Source organism: Mauremys mutica, chromosome 1 (assembly GCF_020497125.1).
Source record: "Mauremys mutica isolate MM-2020 ecotype Southern chromosome 1, ASM2049712v1, whole genome shotgun sequence".
NCBI classification, from domain to species: Eukaryota; Metazoa; Chordata; order Testudines; family Geoemydidae; genus Mauremys; species Mauremys mutica.
In genome coordinates, this window is record NC_059072.1 from 121,753,347 (window position 1) to 121,774,759 (window position 21,413).

Below are 21,413 nucleotides of genomic sequence, written 5' to 3' on the forward strand. Positions count from 1 at the left end.
TAAAACCCTTTCTAAACTTAACAAACTAGGTTCAAGATAAAACTCTTACCACATGCTCCCAAAGTCCATAGGCTAGGTGGAAAAGAGAGAGATGGACAGGCCAAGATAACTGGGTGTTTTTGCCCCTCACTTTTATAGTTCAGTCACCCTTTGAAATTGCATTTTCCCAAGGTTTACCCCTAGATAAAGTTCACACCCGCTGTGAGGATGGAGACAAAAAGTGTGATGGTGAAAGAGGTTCCATGCTGTTGTTTGCTAAGATGCAGCTCTGTTTGTTCCTGTCCCCTTCCTGCCAAAGAATGGCCACTTTATAGGTGATTACACATCAACTTTGATGGCACCTGGCTAGGGGCATCATCTTGTCCTTTGTCTTTAAGAAACAGATTTACCCAGTCCCGAGACTTGTCTGGTAAACACATTTCAGTTGTAATTTCAGTTTCTGTTTATAACTTTAAATGTAATATTGCTATGTACATTTCATCATGATATGACTGACCAGCAAGTTATTAGTTTTCAAATGATACCTCACAAGGTATATTCTGTACAAAGATTATTACAATGGTGTGTAGGGTGTGAATACAGGGGTGCATTCCAACACAGCCTCCCACTGCACTTCAGTGTACTACCCACTCTGTTCCCCAAGGCATGGGGACTAGGAGCCAGAACTCCTAACTTCTACCACTGACTTACTGTGTGATCTTGTTTTCTTCTTTTAATTTTATTTTGCAGGCTGGGGTAGCCAAAGTTCGAAAGTCCAGATCCATCACAACACATGGCTGCATTTCCCTGGACACAATCTGCGGTGGATTCTGACATTCACCCTCCTGTTCGTACATGTCTGTGAAATAGCAGAGGGCATAGTTTCAGATGCGTAAGTGACGGTGTCTGCTTCAGAGTCTAGCTAGTTGCATTAATAGCGTGGCAAGTCTGTTACTGAGGTGTGAAGAAGTTTCCTAAAGAGAAGGGGCTCTGCTTAATAAGCTTCCCAATTTTTAAAGGGATAAAGGTGAAGCAGTTTTATTTAGCACTTTATTGCCCCCCCTTTGAGCTACGCTAGCATGAAAATGCTGACAACAGCTGAATGTATTGCACATGGATACAGAATATTCTGTCTCTAAAGAAGTCATCACTGTGCTCTCAACTAGAGCAGTAAAGCATTTCAAAGGGATGCAGGAATGCTCTTTCTTCTCTTTTAGGCATCGCCAATGATTGTGTCCCCTGCCCTTTTACATTCCACTTTTTAGATTTATCCGAGATCATATATTCTAGAACCTTTGTACCTCTCTGACTAAGTGACTCCCCAGCCGATGCACTGCTTTGTGGCTAGGTGCAGCATGGCATTGTTTATTCTCTTTGTAGTCCGGCCAACTAGCCATCCCATCCACTGGTGGTCCTCTTCGCCTTGTGACTTGGCATCTGGCCAGGTCACTTTAGTCTCACCCTTTCCAGGGTAAACAAGGGTTTTAAACCAATAGTCCCAGAACCTCGCATCAGGTCAAGGCACAATAGTCTTTCCAATCCCTTGTGTCTCGGGTCTTCACACTAGTTTCCTTAATAAGGCAGTAGGGGAACTCAGTCCCTTCCCCTGCCATGGGTTCCAGCCCAGGGACCTTTGTAGCAAGCAGTTAAGATCTGTCTTGCCAGACCACTTTCTTCTTCCCTGTGCTACTTCCCACATTAGCCTGCCTTCTCCTTGGGAGGCTCACTTCCCCATAGGGTGACCAGACAGCAAATGTGAAAGATCAGGACAGGGGGTGGGGGATAATAGGAACCTATATAAGAAAAAGTCCTAAAAATTGGGACTGTCCCTATAAAATCGGGACATCTGGTCACCCTACTTCCCCAGCAGGGGTCTGCTTTGGGTCAAGGCCCTAGTCCCGGTTCCCTCATGTAACGAAGGAAAGGACACTTAATTATCAGAAATAAAGACCAGCACCCGCCCTTCTGTCCTGCCAGAATCCTTCAGCCAGCCATCCTACTGTTCTGTGCTCACAGACACCTAAGTCAGCCGGTTCTCTGCTATGCTTCTCTCTGAAACCTGAGAATGAGTGGTCGTTCCACCTCCCCACCTTGGGGGTCTCTGAGCTGGGGGCTTCTCCCTTTTAAGGCTCCATCTCCAAGTCTGGCATGCTTCAGAGGTGCCATGAGGTGGAGCGACCTGAACCCACAGCTGCACTTTAACTCTTTCTTGTCTAGCCAGAGATTTTGTAGACCCCATCACACAAGCCATGCAGTTTTGACCCAGAAGAGGAGATGATGATGATTGATTATTTGTTGGAGATGGTAAAAAACTAATACAAAACTTCATACCATTTTTTCAAACTTTTCTACTTTTTAAAAAAAACACTCCATAACTGGTCCAGCCCCCACCAAAAACTAAACAAACAATCAAATAAAAAATCAGAACAAAAATGATAACGTTCATCCCATCTTTTTAATTCAATTTTTTTTCAACAAAAAGTTTCATTGAAAAATTGACATTCGAAAAATGTCACTGGCTGTTATGGAAGTTTGCATAACATCCAACCATAGTGTCTCCATGCTGTGAATGAAGGACTTCAATCCATCATGAACACTCAATTTATATGTACTCATAAAATTATGAAAGTGAAAAAAGACACCAAATCCAGTTGCATTTATACTGTATTTCTGGTTTCTTTTCAGAAATATGAAATCTCGCCACCTGCATCTCTTCCTGCCAGCTATGATGGGATTTGTGGCTGCCACCACAGCTATTGTCTATTACCATAATATTGAAACGTCTAACTTTCCAAAGCTACTGCTAGGTAGGTTGCTTATCTTATTTTTGCTGTTTTTCAAAAAGCCGCTGGTTTGTTCCATAATTTTTCAAAATAAACTTTCTGACCCTGAGAAGGTTTATGAAACTCATGAAAAGCCAGGGAGAAATTTTCTGCTTACTTTTTTTCTCTCTGGGATGCATTATTGCACACTGGACAGGGCCGGCTCCAGGCACCAGCTAAGGGGCGGCACTCCATCCACTATTGGGGCGGCCCATCTGGGTCTTCGGCAGTAATTCGGCGGCAGCTCCCTCAGTCCCTCTCTTCCTCTTTGAGCTGCTGCCGAAGTGAAGGAGGAAGTGAGGAGTGAAGGAGTGAAGGACCCGCCGCCGAATTCCCGCCAAAGAATGGAGTGGTGAGATTCAGCTGCCGCCGAAGTGCTGCCGATCGGCTTTTTTTTTTTTTTTCCCCCACCACTTGGGGCTGCAGAAAACCTGAAGCTGTCCCTGACACTTGACTAGGTGGACTGGAGTATAATGGAAAATTGCCAACTCCTGTGATTTTATCATGAGTTTTACAATGTGGCTTTTTAACACTGCTCATGATTTCTGGGAAAAATTTGACCCTTATTCAAAATGGTTACTATCTCTCAGTACTTTCAGTTGGTCTCAGGCTACAGACTACCCTCAGATAAGCTGACAGCCATCCTTTGCAGGTCACAGTGAGGTTTCTCATAGTAAAGATGGCTTCCATCTCCCATTGTTTCCAGCGGGACTGAAGTCAGGTTGCTCTCAAGGAATATGGCTGCCAACTATTTATCATGTTTTTCCCAGTCAGGAGACACTGAAAGAAACCTCACAGCTCTGAGTCTCAGAGCCTAGGTCAACTGAGGTGGGCTCGTACTACAGGGCTAAAAATAGAAGTGTAGCTGTTCCCATTTGGGCTGGAGCTCAGGTTCTGAGACCTGGTGAGGTGGGTGAATTAAAGAGCCCGAGCTCCAGCCTGAGTGGGAATGTCAGCACTGCTATTTTAGTGCTGTAGTGTAAGTGCCACAAGCCCGAGTCTGTACACTGGGCTCTGAAACTTGCAGCCACAGAGGTTTTTATTACAGTGTCGAAACATAGGAATTGGGTAGGGGTTGCTGGAGACTGCATAAGGGGTGTACACCAACACTGCCTGTTGCTTAACAGTCTGAACTGGCTGACTATTTGCACAGACTGAGAGGCAGGTTATAGTTTTAACTTTACAGACCACATTTTCAAAAATGCCCTCTAAGAGCACATCTGCAATTTTGTACCCTGATGGTTTTCATACCCAAAGGGTCACTATGTATTCGTCAGGCTAGGTATTTTTTATTTTCTTCAAAGAAAATAACAAATAAAGGTCCCAGACCTGAAATTAGATCTATTCGGCTGGACCTTTGCGCCCATGTGAAGCCCCATGGACTTCAGGTTGGCTGTGCCTGGGTGCAGAGATCTGCCCAAGCAGATCCAATTGCAAGATCAAGGCCAAAGAAAGAAAAAAATATCTCAGTGAAACAGTGCAGGGCAAGTCTCTCACTCTCCAAGATCTTCCATCTTGAAAAGCCTCACAAGCCTAGCCCCCCGTTAGGGAGGCTAACAACCCATGGGACTACTGGATTGGGCCCTGCGACATGGCAACTACAGCTGCACAGAAGCAACACTCATAGAGTAATCTTAATTTGGATACTGATCTGATTCTCTTGTGATACTGGTGTAGTTAAAAAGTACTTTCTTAAAATGATGTGGGTTGGTTTGTTTGTTTCACAGCTCTTTTTGTTTACTGGATAATGGCCTTTGTCACAAAAACCATCAAGCTGGTCAGATATTGCGAGGATGGCGTGCCGCTCTCACAGCTGCGCTTCTGCATCACTGGAATTATGGTCATTCTCTATGGGCTGCTGATGGCTGTGGAAATCAATGTCATTCGAGTTAGGGTATGTGTCACTTTACTAGGCTTTGGCAGGACAGACAGCAGTGGTATTTGGAGTAAACATAGAAATAGAAGTGACTCCTTCTCACATGCCCGGATTGCCAAATTTAGCCTCCACTCCAGCTGAGCACATGCTTAACTTTAAGTATATTAGTAGTTCCACTGGAGTCAATGGGGCCACTCACATGATTAAAATTAAACATGTTTGCTGGATCAGGGCCTTAGTGTCAGAAAGGAATTGCCCTCTCACCCATTGTCATTGGGTAACACTTTGTGTTTTCTTCTCCTTCCTCTGCTTCATTGGTTAGGATTTAGGGGGCCAATTGTATTGGGGAGCCCATGAGCGCCTTGTTCTTTTCCCCATTTATTGTTTTTACTCTTCTTTGTTTCTTCACATGTCCTTAGCCCATTGGGAAGGTAAGCTTGGCAAAGAGATTGCACTACAGAACTTGTATGAGGTGAATTGTAAAATACTATTTCTTTTGTTTATCATTTTTATAGTGCAAATATTTGTACCCAAAAACAATATATACTTTGATTTAAATTACAACACAGAATACAATGTATATGAAAATGTAGATAAACATCCAAAATATTTAATAAATATCAATTGGTATTCTATTGTTTAACAGTGCAATTAAAACTGCGATTAATTGCAATTAATTTTTTAATCGTGATTAATTTTTTTTAGTTAATTGTGTGAGTTAACTGCGATTAATCAACAGCCCTAGAATTTACACAATATATTATTACTTTAACTAAAAATTGCTGTGAAAGAGTATAATTGCTGAACATATTATGTTTTTTCCTCTACAGAGGTATGTATTTTTTATGAACCCTCAGAAAGTAAAGCCACCTGAAGACCTGCAGGATCTGGGTGTGAGATTTCTTCAGCCATTTGTCAATTTGCTCTCAAAGGCGACTTACTGGTGGATGAATACACTTATTATATCGGCCCACAAGAAGCCGATTGACCTGAAGGCAATTGGGAAGCTGCCAATAGCAATGCGAGCACTTACAAACTATGTTTGTTTGAAAGAAGCGTATGAAGAGCAAAAGGTAAGCAATGATATCCATATCACCGTACAGCCTTTATACTGTTAAAGTGGTATCTTCACTTCCACTAGGAAACCCTTTTTTTAGGAATTTATGACAAAAGAATTTGTTCCAAGGTGAAACTTGGCTTATAATGTTTCAGTCCAAAAGTACTGTTTGCTTTTAAAGTGAATTCTTGGCTTGGGATAGTTGCCAGATTGAAAGCCTTGGGAACTGAAGCCCTAATGCACAAATCACTCGCTAGTTTTCATTTTAGAAGTCAAAGCTTTCTTTAAGTCTTAAGGGCTCATGACAGTGTTTTAAATGAACAGATATTCTCTCCAGTTTCAACTGGAAACACCCTTCTTCACATCTTCTGAACTTCTTTAGAGTATTACTGTGCACTGTTAAATAGTTACTATCCCTTTCATAGCATCATAGTAATTTTGGACTGGAAGGGGCCTCAGTAGGTCATCTAGTACAGTCCCCTGCACTAAGGCAGGACTACGTATTAACCTTTCCATAGATATGGGCATAATTGAATGGATTATTTACCTACTAAAGTATATGTATGTTATATAAACTGATTTCAGAAACTTTGGGCTAAATTCTGGCTTTTCCATTCAGAGATGCACTAGAGGAAAGGACAGGAGATGTTTTGGACAGAAACTCTTTGCCCCAGGGTGGCCTGAGAGCAGCACTCCCAAAGTAGCCTCTAACTTTGCTCAGTCCAAGTTGCACATGCACCCTTCTGCTTACTTCAATGCCTAGTCATTTCTGCCCACGGATGGGCGTTTCCATGTGTAGATCAGGTGATTGTGAGTCTCGCCAGTTTGTACATACAGGTGCATACATGTGCATATACAAAGGGGACAACACACATATTTAGAGCCACTTTGGAAAATTTGGCCCATAGAAATCATCTGTTAATCAGTGTTGATCACTTTCCTAAACTCACAATGTAAATTGGTTTTCATGCAATGCAGCAGTTTAGAATGGAAATGAATGAACAAGTTGGATAGCAGCAGAAGAGCTGTGCTCTCCCCTGTAGTAGAAGTTGCCTTAAGAAAATATGGATATTTTCCCCATGGGTTCTTATTTAGTACAATAGCTTGCGTTTAATATATTTGAGACTGCTTGTCTTCAGTAATTTGCATACTGTATCTGATTTATAATGAGCCAGAGAGCCAAATTCTCTGCTTGTGTAAATGGATAAAACTGCACTGCGTCAATGAGTGCTGCCCATTTGTATCAGCTGAGAAAGTTGTCCTTTAGTGCCAGACTTTATAATGGGCATAATTGCGCACATACATTTGTCTGTCTAGACAAGTTGTGGCTTCAGTGTGCCCTGTAATGTCTGGCTGTGACACAGCAGCAGCAGGACCTCAGTTTGCCTCTTGTGTTCTTCGGCCAAATCCGGCCTTACGAGTGGCCTGACCATCTGGGCAAATCACCTTCAAGAGTATGACCTCTTCTGGGGCCCATATCCTAGAACTAGTGCAACAGAACTATAAAGACCACTAAGTCTTCAGACCCAGTTGGGCTCAGCTGGCCACGGTCTCCCTCACAGATGAGCCTGTGCTTTACTTAGATACTTTTGCAATTGTCCACAGGCTCCTGTGCCTCACTCCACCCCACTGACTCAATCTGGCACAGTTGTCCACCTTCCTAGGGTTTCAGGTAGGCCTTTATTCCTCAGTGACTCCTGATCTTCCTTCAGTCTTCAGGCTCACCTGAGGAGCAGACTGGCTGCTTCTCTCCCCCTGCAGCCTTCTATCAGCAGGGCTGGATTAGGGCAGGGACTTCAGGGGCTGCCGCCCGGGGCCCTGGCTCAAGGGGGGCCCCGCAAAAATAAATCACAGGCAGCGATATCCGGGGCGCTCAGTCTGCCTTCCGTGACCCCACGTCACTCCCAGAAGTGGCTGGCTGCTGTCACATCTCTGCAGCCCCTGGTGGGTGGGGGAGGCGGCTCCGTGCACGGCCACCACCCCCAGCACCGTCCCTGCAGATCCCATTGGCCGGTTCCTGGCCAATAAGAGCTGAGGGTGGCGCTTGCGGGTGTGGGCAGTGCACAGAGACACACTGTTCCCCTCCCTGCAAGGGCGCTCAGAGATGTGCCAACAGCCAGCCACTTCCGGGAGTGATATGGGGCTGTGGCAAGCAGGCAGCCTGCCTTAGCCCTGCTATGCCACTGGCTGGGAGCCACCTGTGGTAAGTGCCTCCTGGCTGCAGCCTACATCCTGCACCCCCTCATGCACCCCAACCCCCTGCCCTGGGTCAGAACCCCCTCCTGCATCCAAACTCCCTCCCAGACCCCGCACCCCCTCCTGCACTCCAATCCCCTGCCTCCGCCCCCTCCTGCACCAAACTCCCTCCCAGAGCCCACACTCCCTGTACCCCACTCCCCTGCCCCAGCCCTCTTCTGCACCAAACTCTCTCCCAGACCCTGCACCCCAATCCCATGCCCCAGCCCCCTCCTGCATCACACTCCCTCCCAGGAAAAAGACTTGTATACAGGGGCCCCACAAAATCTAATAGCCCCGGGCCCACGGGAGAGTTAATCCAACCCTGTCTATCAGGCCCCTTTCCAGAGAGAAAACTCACTGCACCCTATCCCCTGGTCTGTTCCCCAACTCACCTGCTCTCTCCTCTTTTAAGTAGATCCCCTACCTTCCCCAGGTGCAATCAGCGATGTTACTAGCACTCCTTGGTTCCCTTAACCTTTCTGGTGTCTGTGCAGAATTTACACGCTGTCATAGTGTGCCGGACTGATGTATGCAGATACCTGATATGCATGCACAAACAGGTATTTGGATGCCAGGTAGGCAGTCAGATGCCTTACTGGCTATCTGCACACACAAGCACCAGATTTGTGGCACACATTGAATATCTGTATTCATAAATTAAGTATGCACAAATATATGCATACAATTAAATGAGCTTGATTTTAAAAATTTGACCTACTTCACTTAGCTTTTCCTCCTCTTGGTTTCCAGAATTGTTTAAAGTCTATATAATGCCTTAGATTCAACCATAGTCATGCTACTATTCCAAACTAGGCTGTGACTGGTGCTTCTTCACCCTAAAACAAACTGATACTCCATAGATAACATTAAAGTAAACCAGATGGCTATAATCTGAGAAATGGCTTATGACAATCCAGTGGTGCTTAGTGCAGCTTCACTTCCACAAAGGAAATGTTTTGATTCTGTGCAGACTTGGTTTAGAAAACAGCAGCAGATTTAGGAAAAAATTTCAGGTTAAAATACATCATGGCCCGTGAGCTAAAAAAAGATGTTATGTCATTGTTTATGCTGTATACTTTACTGGATGAAGTTGGCTATTAATCTTTCCCAGCTGGTGAGAAGAGCCCCTGAGATCTGTTGGATTAAGTTGAGCTGCCCCTTACTAAAACTGGATATAGCTGAGCTTGAGTGCATTCCAAACCCATGTAGAATGAAGGAGTCTGTTCTTTCCTGAAGCATTTTATCACACCTTGATGAAAGACACTGAACATAAGGCTAGCAGTGTTCCTTGTTGTAAAGTGTATTTGAAATAGCTACATGAATCTTTATTTCTATTCTTTTTGTTCAAGACAAGAATTAAAACCAGCAGTGAGTTGCTCTTTCCAAGGATAAAACTAGAGAGCAGATGCAAGTTGAATTTTAAATGTACATTTCCTGAAAAGCTCTGGCCTCACAACACATATCTCAAGCACTACAGGAGTATGGACTTGTGGGGCCTGACTGACCGTTCTGTTTTTCCTGTTTTACACTGAACTCAGTAGAATTACACCAGTGTAAAATTGCAGTGACACAATGATGAATCGAGTCTGTGAACTTCACTTGGAGTGTTTCCTTATTCCCATTGAGATCAGTGAGCCAGTTCTTGAAGTTCTTACTCAATAATAAAAATTCTCACTGAGTCCTGTAATGGGGAATTTGGCCTAATTAAGGACTGGGCTATCTATGCTCAGTGAAGAATTTAAGTTCACAAATGTAGGCCTTTTTTGTGTCCACAAATTAGCCTTGAACAGATTTCATTTTTTATGAATTTGTTAACTGTTCAAGAATAATTAATAAATAGTTTATGCAAACATATTTCCGGCTAAGGGTCATTCACCACAGTTCCTATGAGTACTCACTATTTGTAATTCAATATTTGAGTTGTGTAGTTGGGCACGGTATTATTTTGAATTTCCTGATTGTAAAACTTCCAAACTGAAGTTACTGGATGATATGTTACTAAAAAAGCTAACAGAACACAAAGCTGTGGCTCTGGCCGCATCCCGTTTGAATATGCAGCAGTTGTCTGAGTTTATAAATACTGTGAGGTAGCAGAAACTAACTTGCCCGTCAGCCTATTTGCAGACTCAGTTCTTCTGCTTGGATGATGCACAAATGGGAAGAATTTATTTTTTCAACCCACTATGAGAATAGTGAGAAATATGAGAAAATGGGAATAGTGGTTTTCTGCTTTGTAAAGTGCTTTGTTCTATTGAGATCAACTGAAATGTTAAGGTTCAATTTGACAGTTTTATTTTATATTATTTTTATGTTTTATGTTTTGTTTTATATGATATGATATAATATGATATGATATGATATTATATGATATTATATTATATTATAACTGGGGTTTAATAATTATGTTTAAATTATAAAATAAAATAAAATAAAAAAGTAATATCATAATTGGTCACTGGTGATTGGCATTCTAAGGATAATTGGTAATTACTATTGAAATTGGTAATTAGTTCAGTAATTTGTATAAAATAAAATAAATGTGAAAATGAAAAGTTGTTTCAAAATGAAAAATTAGAATGTTCTGTTTTGATAAGATCCACTTAATCAAAACACTTCATACTGATTTTTTTCCCACAATGAAATGTTGTCATAACTGACATGTTTTAGTGGAACATTTAAATTCAGATGAATAAATATTTTCGGATGGAAAAAAATTTCCGAAAATTTTCAACCAGCTCTAATAAAGACACTCACTCTGGTATATCTTTTGTTACCTTTTTGGCTAGCATGATATTTAAACTCAAATACATTATCTTATAGCTGTGTTTAAAATGTGTTTAAAAGATAAAATATTCCACACCAAATTCTAACCCTGGGTACTATAAGACAAGCTGCGATGCACATCATACACATCTGGTATTAGAATTATGTCTTTAGGGCTCTATATTCCCCTTGATGAGTCCTCCCAACTCCCATCGATGTCAGTGGGGATTTCACTGCAGATCAAGAATAGCGTAGTCTATAACGTTGAAATGCAGCCAAAATCTCACAGCCACCTTTTTGAGCTGAGATCCTCTATGTGGGAACTCATTATCAAATATCTTGACAAAATTTTGCTGCTGTTCTTTTTTGCACATGTGGTCAATTTTTTCAAGCTATGCATGCCTCATGTATCATTCAGTTCATAATGAGGACATAGGGATTAAATCAGGATCAGTCCCTCAGCCAAAGGCCTTTATAACAGTAGTTTTCAACCTTTTTTCATTTGTGGACCCCTAAAAAACTTTGAATGGGGGTGCAGACACCATTGGAAATCTTAGACTTAGTCTGTGGACCCCCAGGGATCCATGGATCACAGATTGAAAACCACTGTTCTATGGTAAAACAAAATTTCACTGACCCTAGTTTAGACATAGTCCACGGAATACAGGTTGAAAACCATTGCTTTATAACATCCATGAGTGTCGACAGACTCTTACTCCGATGAACCAACTGGGAAAGGAAATTTTAGAGTCAAGGGCCCTTCGAGCATCTCTCAGATGTTTGAATTCAGGAGCTGTTAGCTTACGTGCCACTATGGACCTCAGTTGTTGTAGCAGAGCATAGAGAAGGGAGGAAGTTTCTCAGGTAGCTAGGCTCCAAACAGCACAGAGCTTTAATACTTTGGACATCATAATTACATAAAAAATCCATAACTTTTTGTTCTGCTAGTAAATTTCAGATCAAAACCCCTGACTTAATAGTACACTGTAATACTGTAAATTAATAACCTCATTCTAAATATTTTTTCTAGAAACCAAACTGAAGGCATGAATGATGCCTGCTTTACCTTGGGTAATACCCAAAGTTCAAGCTGATAAAATAGAGGAAGAAATAAGTCCGAGAAGAATTCTCTTTGTCTTTTAAAATCACTTTAGAATGCTTAGACTGGACAAAGAAAGGAAGACAATTAGTCACTTTTACTTGGAATATTAATTTGATTTAGTATCATGGGTTGAGCCCTAGTACAAATGAATGAATTTCAAGTAGTGATGACAGTGATATGAATTTTGTAGGAATACTGGCAATAGCTACTAGTACGCTGAAAAATGTGAATTCTTTAAAAAATCACTAACGCTTACAAAATTGCCATTCTACACTTGCTCTTTGGGCAATAAATGATGTATTCCAGCAAAAACCATGTTGGGTTTTTAATGAATAATTTAATGTACAGAATAGTATGTGGTACTATTGCTAAAAGACAGCAGCAGTGCTTGCCTGGTGATATAGAATACATTCAACCAGTAGTTCTCCAAGTTTTTTACATTGTGGACCACTTCTTACGATAGGGTGAAATTAGCTCCAGTACAGGGCCCAGCCCATTATCATGAAGACCTATTTTTAGTCCTTAAGTGTGACTGAAATGGTGCATAGTCCTTGTGCTGTACCTCTGCACGGGGGGAGAGTTTCACCCTTAGACAGTATTCTGTGAACTTCCAAACCTCCTAGGGCCAGATTTTATTAACAAAATTTAGGCCCGGTTTACACTACAAACTTAGACGGACAGAAGCCGCCTTACGTCGACCTAATAATGTAAGTGTCTACACTACCGGGTCTGTTCAACTGACCTAACTCTCTTGTAACACTGACTTAATTACTACACTTCAGCAAGAGGTGTAGTGCTTAATTTGTTGTTGATGGATTGACAGAGAGGCAGTGAAGATGCATTATTGTGTAAGTCGACAGACTTGGCCTCCAGGAGGTGTCCCACAATGCTCCTCTGTGACCAATCTGGAGATTGTTTTCAACTTTGCTGCATAGCAGCCGGGTACACAGGAAACAGCCCCTCCCCTGTTTTTGCCCCGGGAACTTTTGAATTTCCACTTCCAGTTTGGTCAGCATGGAGAGCTCACCAGCCCTGCTGATCATGGTGACTCAATGCCCAAAACGCGCTCCAGCTGGGAGTACACAGGAAGTGGTACATCTTATTGGTCTGTGGGGAAAAGAGTCTGTGCAAGAACAGTTCTAATACAGCTGAAGAAACATAGACATCTATGAAAAGATCATGCAGGGCATGAGGGAGAAGGGCTACACTGGGGACACACAGCCGTGCCATGTGAAAATGAAAGAACTTCGGCAGGTGTATCAGAAGGCAAGGAAGGCGAACAGTCATTCTGGTTCTGTACCATAGACATACAACTTCTACAATGAGCTGCATGAGATTCTCAGCGGCAATCCCACCACTAACCCCAAACACAGCGTAGATACCGCCCAGGAGTCTGAGTCCCAGGCCACCTTAGGCACCAACACGGAGAACATTCTGGACAAGGAAGAGGAGGAGAAGGAGGAGAATGGGAGACAGGCAAGCATGGGATCCATTCTCCCCAAGAGCCAGGAGCCATTTTTAACCCCAGAGCAGTCCAGCTGTTTGCAGGACAACATGATTGAGCCTGATGCCGGGGAAGGCACCTCTGGTAAGTACGCAATTCCAATCATAGAATCATAGAATATTAGGGTTGGAAGAGACCTCAGGAGGTCATCTTGTCCAATCCCCCTGCTCAAAGCAGGACCAACACCAATAAAATCATCCCAGCCAGCATAGGCGCCGACTCCGTGGGTGCTCCGGAGCTGGAGCACCCATGGGGAAAAAACAGCTGTTTTGCGGTGGCAAGCGCTGGGAGGGAGGGGGAGGAGGGGGAATCTGGTGTGCTCGGGGAAGAGGCAACTTCTACTTCCCCTATCAATTCTTCCCTGTTTGTAAGCAGCAGGTCAAGAGGAGCACAGCCTCTAGTTGGTTCCTCCAGCACCTGTACCAGGAAGTTGTCCCCAACACTCTCCAAAAACTTTCTGGATTGTCTGTGCATTGCTGTATTGCTCTCCCAGCAGATGTCAGGGTGATTGAAGTCCCCCATTAGAACCAGGGCCTGTGATCTGGAAACTTCAGTTAGTTGTCCAAAGAAAGCCTCGTCTACCTCATCCTTCCGATCCTGTGGTCTATAGCACACGCCCACCACAAAATCGCTCTTGCCTCTAAACTTAACTCAAAGACTCTCAACAGGCTTTTCTCCAGTTTCATACTGGAGCTTTCAGCAATCATATCACTTTCTTACATACAATGCAACTCCTCCACCTTTCCTCCAGTACCTGTCCTTCCTGAACAGTTTATACCCATCCATGACAGTGCTCAAGTCATGTGAACTGCCTCACCAAGTTTCTGTTCCAATCACATCATACTCCCTTGATTGTGCCAGGTCTTCCAGTTCTTCCTGCTTGTTTCCCAGGTTTCTTGTGTTTATGGACATGCACCTAAGATAACTAGCCGATTGCTCTACTTTCTCAGTATGAATCAGGAGGCTTCCCGTCTTGTACCCTCCTCCTTGTGTTTCCTCCCGGTATCCCACTTCCCCACTTACCTCTGGGCTTAGGTCACCATCCCCTGGCGATCCTAGTTTAAAGCCCTCCTCACTAGGTTAGCAAGCCTGCCTGTGAAGATGCTCTTCCCTCTCTTCGTTAGGTGGATCCCATCTCTTCCTAGCAATCCTTCTTCCCGGAATAACGTCCCATGGTTGAAGAATCCAAAGCCCTCTCTCTGACACCACCTGCATAACCATGTTTTTACTTCCACAATTCGATGGTCCCTACCTGGGCCTTTGCCTTCAACAGGGAGGATGGACAAGAACATGACTTGCACCTCAAACTCCTTTATCCTTCCCAGAGCCATGAGGTCTTCATTGATCTGCTCAAGGTCATTTTTGGCAGTATCATTGGTGCCCACGTGGAGAAGTAGGAAGGGGTAGCGGTCCGAGGTCTTGATCAGTCTCGGAAGACACTCCATCACATCCTGGATTCTAGCTCCAGGCAAGCAGCACAATCAAATTGTAGGGGTTACATGCTCTTATATTTTATATTTACTATGAAGAAAAAGTGAGGTACAGTGAGTATCTGCTTCCCAATGGCCACTCCAGCTATGCAGAGGGTGCACAGGGATGGCCCGGGAATCCTCCATGGAGATCTCCAGGAAGCTTTCATGAAGGTGCTCTGCAATCCTTTGCAGAAGGTTTCTCGGGAAGGCTGCCTTATTTCTTCCACCATGGTAGGACACTTTCCCACACCACTCCTGTATTAACTCTGCTGGCATCATTGCAGTATACAGCACAGCAGCATAAAGACCAGGTCTGTACCCAGACACTTGCAGCATCTGTTCCCATGCCACATCTGTTACCTTTCAGGAAATTGATTTCACTTAGGGTCATCTAGGGGAAACGGGAGAAGTTTTCATTACAAATGTTCATACCACAAACAATAGAGCATGTGATTCCCCCACCCATGATGACTTCTGGGTCCCTCAGCCACAGTTTCCCTAGTATGCTGGTGGTTTGGGTGGCAGAGATTGTCATTGACTTCAGAATCTGCAAGCCTAAGGTGACTGCTACCAGCAGCATTAAGGGAAGGGGTGGCGGGCTTCCTGTGTTCTTTCATCGCTGCAAGCCCCCTCCCCTGGAGCCACTGAGGACAAACACCACAATTTGAGAGGCTTAATTCTGGTCCCTGGGCTCAAAGCAATGTCTGTGTTGCTAGGGAAAGGGGGCACATTAGAAGATGGAAAAATAGAATGCGTGGTATCATGTTCAATGAGATAATGAAGGCTTCTGTAGTAGGAAGAGATCCTGAGACATAAGCCCTTGTATCAGAGGCATGGTTTGAGGCAGGACCTGCTCACAGAATCTGGCAAGAACAGGGCTGATATTGCAGAAATACACATTCCTAAGGAGTGCTAGTCACAGAATACACACGCAAACACATCCTGATATCAAGTGGTACCAGAACATCCCAATATCAAGGATGGTACAAAAACATTCCCTAAGGATAACAGAAACACACTGACCCCTCCTAAAAGATAAGGTCAGGATGACAGTATGTAATAGAGATGTTTTGATCAAACCAACATGTACAAGGTGATAACTAGCCATGTCAGGGGGCGATAACTAACTATTTCAGAGGCAATACTAACTTGTTTGTATCAGGGTATAAAGATATATCTCAAAGGAAGTATCTTTGTCCAGCCGAAGCGGGAATGGAAAATTCCACCATTCACTGAGTTGTGTCCATTGTCATGGGCATACATGTCTTAGTATCCTCATAGAGTCTGCCAGGTGCTATTACTGTGCTTTGTTGACAATATACCTGGCCTGGCGCCTTCATACCTTAACGGATCTTGTGGTCATTGGGCGGTTCACTCGAGGTCTGCTATGCCAGCTGTCTGCACAGAGCTGGGGCAGCACACAGGGAGAGCACACACATGCAGCTGAACATCTGATCACCGCTTCCAGAACAGCTGGTATGGAGCTCAGAGCCTGGAGGATTTCACTGTCTGAAAAATTGGACATGGACATGGAGAGCCGGAGAGCATCCCAGAAGCATGAGCATGCCACGCAGGATGGGATGCTGCGTTTATGAAGGACCAATCAGCCATGTTGAGGTGTCTGGTTGAGCTTCAAGAAAAACAACTTGAGGCTAGACTCCCTATGCAGTCCCTGCACAACAGCCTGCAAACATCAACCTGTTCCCAATCCCCCTCCACTATCGTTCCAGGAGGTGGAGATGGCAGTGGGGGAAAGAAGGTACAATATCCCTTCCACTCAACACCAGGGGCAGGTACAAAGAACAAAAGGTGGCCATTTGAAGACCTTTGATGAGCAAGACTTCTGTGCTTTCACAGACAAGCTGACTTGGTTTCTCTCCTCCCAATTTTATCACACCATTTGCCCAAGGTTAAATTATTTTCCTGGTCTTTCAGATTCTTTATGTTTGTGCAATAAAAGTCAACATTTCAAGAATGAAGTATGCTTTGTTTATTCCAAGGATAGGGGTTTGGGAGATGAGGGGAAGGAGAAGTTCAGGGTAACTGGTGCAATAAAGGGGATGGTATGGGAAGGCATGATGCAGATAAGCAGCACACATTACTGTGGCACATTACTGAAACAGGTTTTCAAAGCCTCCCGGAGATGCAGAGCTCCTCTCTGGGCTTTTCTTATTGCCCTGGTATCTGTCTGCTCAAAATTAGCTGCCAGCCTACCCAAGTCACCATTCCACCCCTGCAGAAACTTCTCTTCCTTTGCCTCGGAGATGTTATGGAGCACCCAGCACACAGTGATAACAATGGGGATATCTAATTATCTAGATCTAGATAAATATCTAGATCTAATGAGGTCTAATCTAGTAAGCAAACTACACCAGCGACCCTTTAAACATCCAAAGGCACATTCCACCACCATTCTGCACTTGCTTAGCCTATTGTTGAACCGCTCCTTACTGCTGTTGAGGAGGCTGGTATACAGCTTCATGAGCCATGTGAGCAAGGGGTAGGCTGGGTCTCCCAGGATCCTATTGGCATTTCAACATCATCAGTGGTTATTTTGAAATCTGGAAAGAAAGTCCCTGATTGCATCTTTCCTGACCATCCCACATTGATGTTGGTGAAATACCCCCTGTGATCTACCAACACTCGGAACACCATTGAAAAGTATCCCTTTCGGTTTATGTACTCTTTGGCAAGGTGGTCTGGTGCAAAGATTGGGGTATGCGTGCCATCTATCGCCCCACCGCAGTTAGGGAACCCCATCGTGGCAAAACCATCCACTATGTCCTGCACGTTGCCCAGAGTTACTACCTTTTAAAGCAGAGGTTGATCAATGGCCCTGCATATTTGGATCACAACAGGTCTCCCGGTGGATTTACCAACTCAGAACTGATTACCAACTGACTGGTAGTAGTCTGGTGTTGCAAGCTTCCACAGAGCAATTGCCACTCACTTCTCCATTGTCAGAACAGGCCTCATTTTAATGTTGCTGTACTTCAGAGCTGGGGAAAGCGCTGCACAAATTTCCTGGAAAATGGCCTTCCACATTTGAAAGTTCTGCAGCCACTCCTCATCATCCCATAGTTGCATAACAATGCAATCCCACCTGTCAGTGCTTGTTTCCTGGGACCAGAAATGGCGCTTCACCGTGTTCAGCTGCTGCGCGACTGCCAGCAGCAACTGGGAATTGTTTCGTTCTATGGCTTGCAGCAGGGCTGCTTGAATGACATTGCAATGTTCTGCGTGGTGGCTCCTGTCTTGGCTCCGGAAATATTGCAGGATAAGGCACGAGATGTTTGTAATGCCCCCAACAAGAGTACACAGCTGAGTGGGGTCCCTGCGTAGAGGGCTATGGTGTATGTGTGGCTAAGCCAGGCTTTCAAAAAGAGGAACGAAAAAACATGGATTGTTTGCCATTGATATCATGGAGGGGGCATAAAACTGCATCGTGGGCGGTCGAAGCCATGTTCCCATTCCCCCCACGACACTGTTTTGATCCCATTGCAAGGCATCCCAAAATCCACCGCAGCTGGGTGCACTGTGGGATAGCTACCTGTGGTGTCCTGCTCTGTGCACCAATCCAAGGGTTGCTAATGAGGACACACTCCACCAACACAATGAGCATGGTGGGGACACACCCGCCTGACTTAATTACTGCAGTGGCTGGATGCCGACTTAATTTTGTAGTGTAGACATGCCCTTAGATTTTAAAGATGCAGAGGCACCTAAAAGGGATTTGCCAAAGGCCCTAGGTGACTAATTCCCATTGACCTCAGTGGATGTTAGACACTTTTGAAAATCCCACTAGGTACCTCTCTGTATCTTTAATGCCTAAATACCTTTAAAAATCTAGCCTCTAGCAGATGAATGCCAAACAGCTTCTCTGCTAAAGCTACTATCCTTCCCTACATCAAAATATAATTATTAATAAGAGGAGCTAGAAATAAACTAGCCCTAATGTAATAAGCATAACTACTTGGTTATGCCCCCTCCCTGTGCTATCAGTACTGAATTTCTCCTCGTTGCCTGTGGCTCCCTCCTCTAATCTCCCTAGGTCACTTTCCAGTTAGGTTCTACCCTCCCATATGTTTGCTACCTCTCCTTTTTTGACATTGTCCACATATTATATCACTGCTGAATTTGTGCCAAAGAAAAACCTAGAGGAAAAAATACATGAAGTGGCCGTGCAGAGTGCTGAGACATACTTGTTTTTGTTTATTTACTAGTTAGCTAAAAGTGTCTGTAGGAACACTCACAAAAGGCCTGGCCAGGGTTACAACATGCAGGCATCAGTGCTTCTTGAAGAATGGCAGATACATTTTTAGAGAGACAAGGCGGGTGAGGTAATGTCTTTTACTGGATCAACTTCTGTTGGTGAGAGAGACCAGCTTTCGAGCTTACACCGAGCTCTTCTTCAAGTCTGGGAAACTTACTCAGATTGTCACAGCTGCATACAAGGTGGAACAGATTGTTTAGCATAATTAGTTAACATATGTTTCAAGGGACAATTCAAGGTGAAGTGGCCCGTTAACATCCCTCCAGTCATAGGGAGGAAAGGAAGTGGGGAAGCAGTTTGAGGGGTGTGTGTTGGAGTTGTTAGTGGGTTATAGATTGTTGTAATAAGCTTTTGTAGTTTGTGAGAAGCAACCGCCTGGACCATGCAGAAATGCTCTGCGGGATACAGATCCACTGAATCAAGTTCTTTCCTCCATAGATCAAAATATTTTCAAATCTATCATAGAGCCTCAATCTGGCCACATGAATATATTTGAAGATTGGTGCTTTAGAATGATGGTTCATAGTTTTGTAGCGTTTGATGTCAGAAGACACCATCAGATCATCCAATCAGACCTCCTGTATATCACAGGCCATTAAATTTCATCCAGTTACCCCTGTATTGAGCCCAGTAACTTGTATATGACTAAAGCATAATTTGTGTTTGGCTAAAGAACATCTTCGAGAAATGCATCCATTCTTGAGTTGAAGACATCAGGAGATGGACAATTCAGTGTGTTACATACTGGAGGATGGTTGTCCATATTTTTCTGGGTCTGATCCTGCAACCCCTTACTCATGTCAATAATCTCTACTCTTTCAAGTCCCATTGACCTCACATGAGCAAGGGTTTGATGGATCAGGCCTTCAATGAATTATACAAATGACAATGATCAATAGCAGTCTGTGGTTACGTCTGACTATTCATAGAAGCAGAATAGTGTTATGACTTTGGGGGGAAAATAAGCAAGATCGATGTGTTTTGGGGAGAGTTTGTTGTGAAGATAATTTGAAAATCTATCAAACTGTCTATCTTGTCTGTCTACCTAATCTAATTTATAACCCCTCCATGAAACACTTGGGCATCCAACAAGGCATGAGAGCAATAAAATGGAAGCTGCCATAAACTGCCAGTGAGACTAATTCTTGGTGCATTGATTCCTTTGTTTTCCAGAAAGAGGTGGCAAACCAGCCGAATAAGATTCCCTCTATATGGTTAGCAATGTACAGGGCTTTTGGACGACCAATCCTTCTCAGCAGCACCTTCCGTTACTTGGCTGACTTGTTGGGTTTTGCTGGGCCACTATGCATTTCTGGCATAGTCGACAGCTTCCAAAATATTAACCAAAATGATACAAACACAACTGAAAAAGTAAGTTGACAATTAAAATAATTTGTATGGTATCAGTTTTTGATATATGTGACGCTTTCTGTATTTTTGACTATGCATTCTTATTGGCGCATGATTACCATTTTGTTTCTTTCATTATTTCTTTCAAGTGAAATGGGTGTTTGTTAAAGGCACTGCTAGATTATCAGCCTTGGAAGCTGAAGTGCTCTGTTGTCACAGTATAAACACAGCATAGGCAGTGGCAACGCAAGGTTCCCTATACTGCTCTGCTAATGTCTGGCTCTGTCCAACCTCCTGGATAAGTAGCTGAGGGGCAGCTACTAGAGGCTTGTAAGAGTAGGTTAGATAAAATGCTTGTGGGACTAGGAGAGGAAATTCCTGCTATACCCACAGAGTTAGACTACATGACTTGAATTCTGCATGAGACAGAAAGTTAAAGGGAGTGGAAGGACTTGATTATACAAACCTTTACATGTTGTAGAGGGGAGATGCACCTGGTGGTGTGTGCAAACATGCAGAGCAGGTGTTCAGGAAGCAATCAAATCATTTAATGAAAGGCACTCAGAGCTCAGCATGTTCAGCTGGCACCAGTTTCCATACCCTTTCTGCACAAATGTGTGGCACTCAAAAGGAGGTATACTGGTCGATGGAGCCTGGTGCAATGGTGTTGAGCCATTGTCCAGACTGTGGAAGCGAGGCACTTAGTAACTATTGACTTGATAACCAGTACTCCTGTTAAGGGCTGGTGCATATCCAGTGCCACGCTGTTCCATGAATCTCAATAAATGATAAGGGCTTTTCCATGCTTGGTAGCTATCAAGCTCCCATCCACATCAAGCCCTCATACAATCATTTTAGGAAAGCACAGGTAAGATAAGGATGATTACTAGAGACAGACAAACATTGCAAAGAATTACACACAAATATTCTATCACATTTTAAAAACAAATTCACTCTGTTTGGGCCTTTGTGCCTCT

At 43.7% G+C, this 21,413-nt stretch overlaps 1 protein-coding gene across 1 annotated transcript in view; it reads left to right on the forward strand.

The window, feature by feature from the left end:
- Nucleotides 1–21,413, forward strand: part of ABCC9 (ATP binding cassette subfamily C member 9) — a 123,164-nt gene that overhangs the window by 17,002 nt on the left and 84,749 nt on the right. Inside the window, exons 4-8 of the mRNA XM_044998576.1 lie at nt 730–871; nt 2,665–2,786; nt 4,529–4,695; nt 5,508–5,750; nt 20,260–20,457. Of these exons, the coding sequence (XP_044854511.1) occupies nt 730–871; nt 2,665–2,786; nt 4,529–4,695; nt 5,508–5,750; nt 20,260–20,457 (872 nt within the window). The remainder of the gene's footprint in view (nt 1–729; nt 872–2,664; nt 2,787–4,528; nt 4,696–5,507; nt 5,751–20,259; nt 20,458–21,413) is intronic.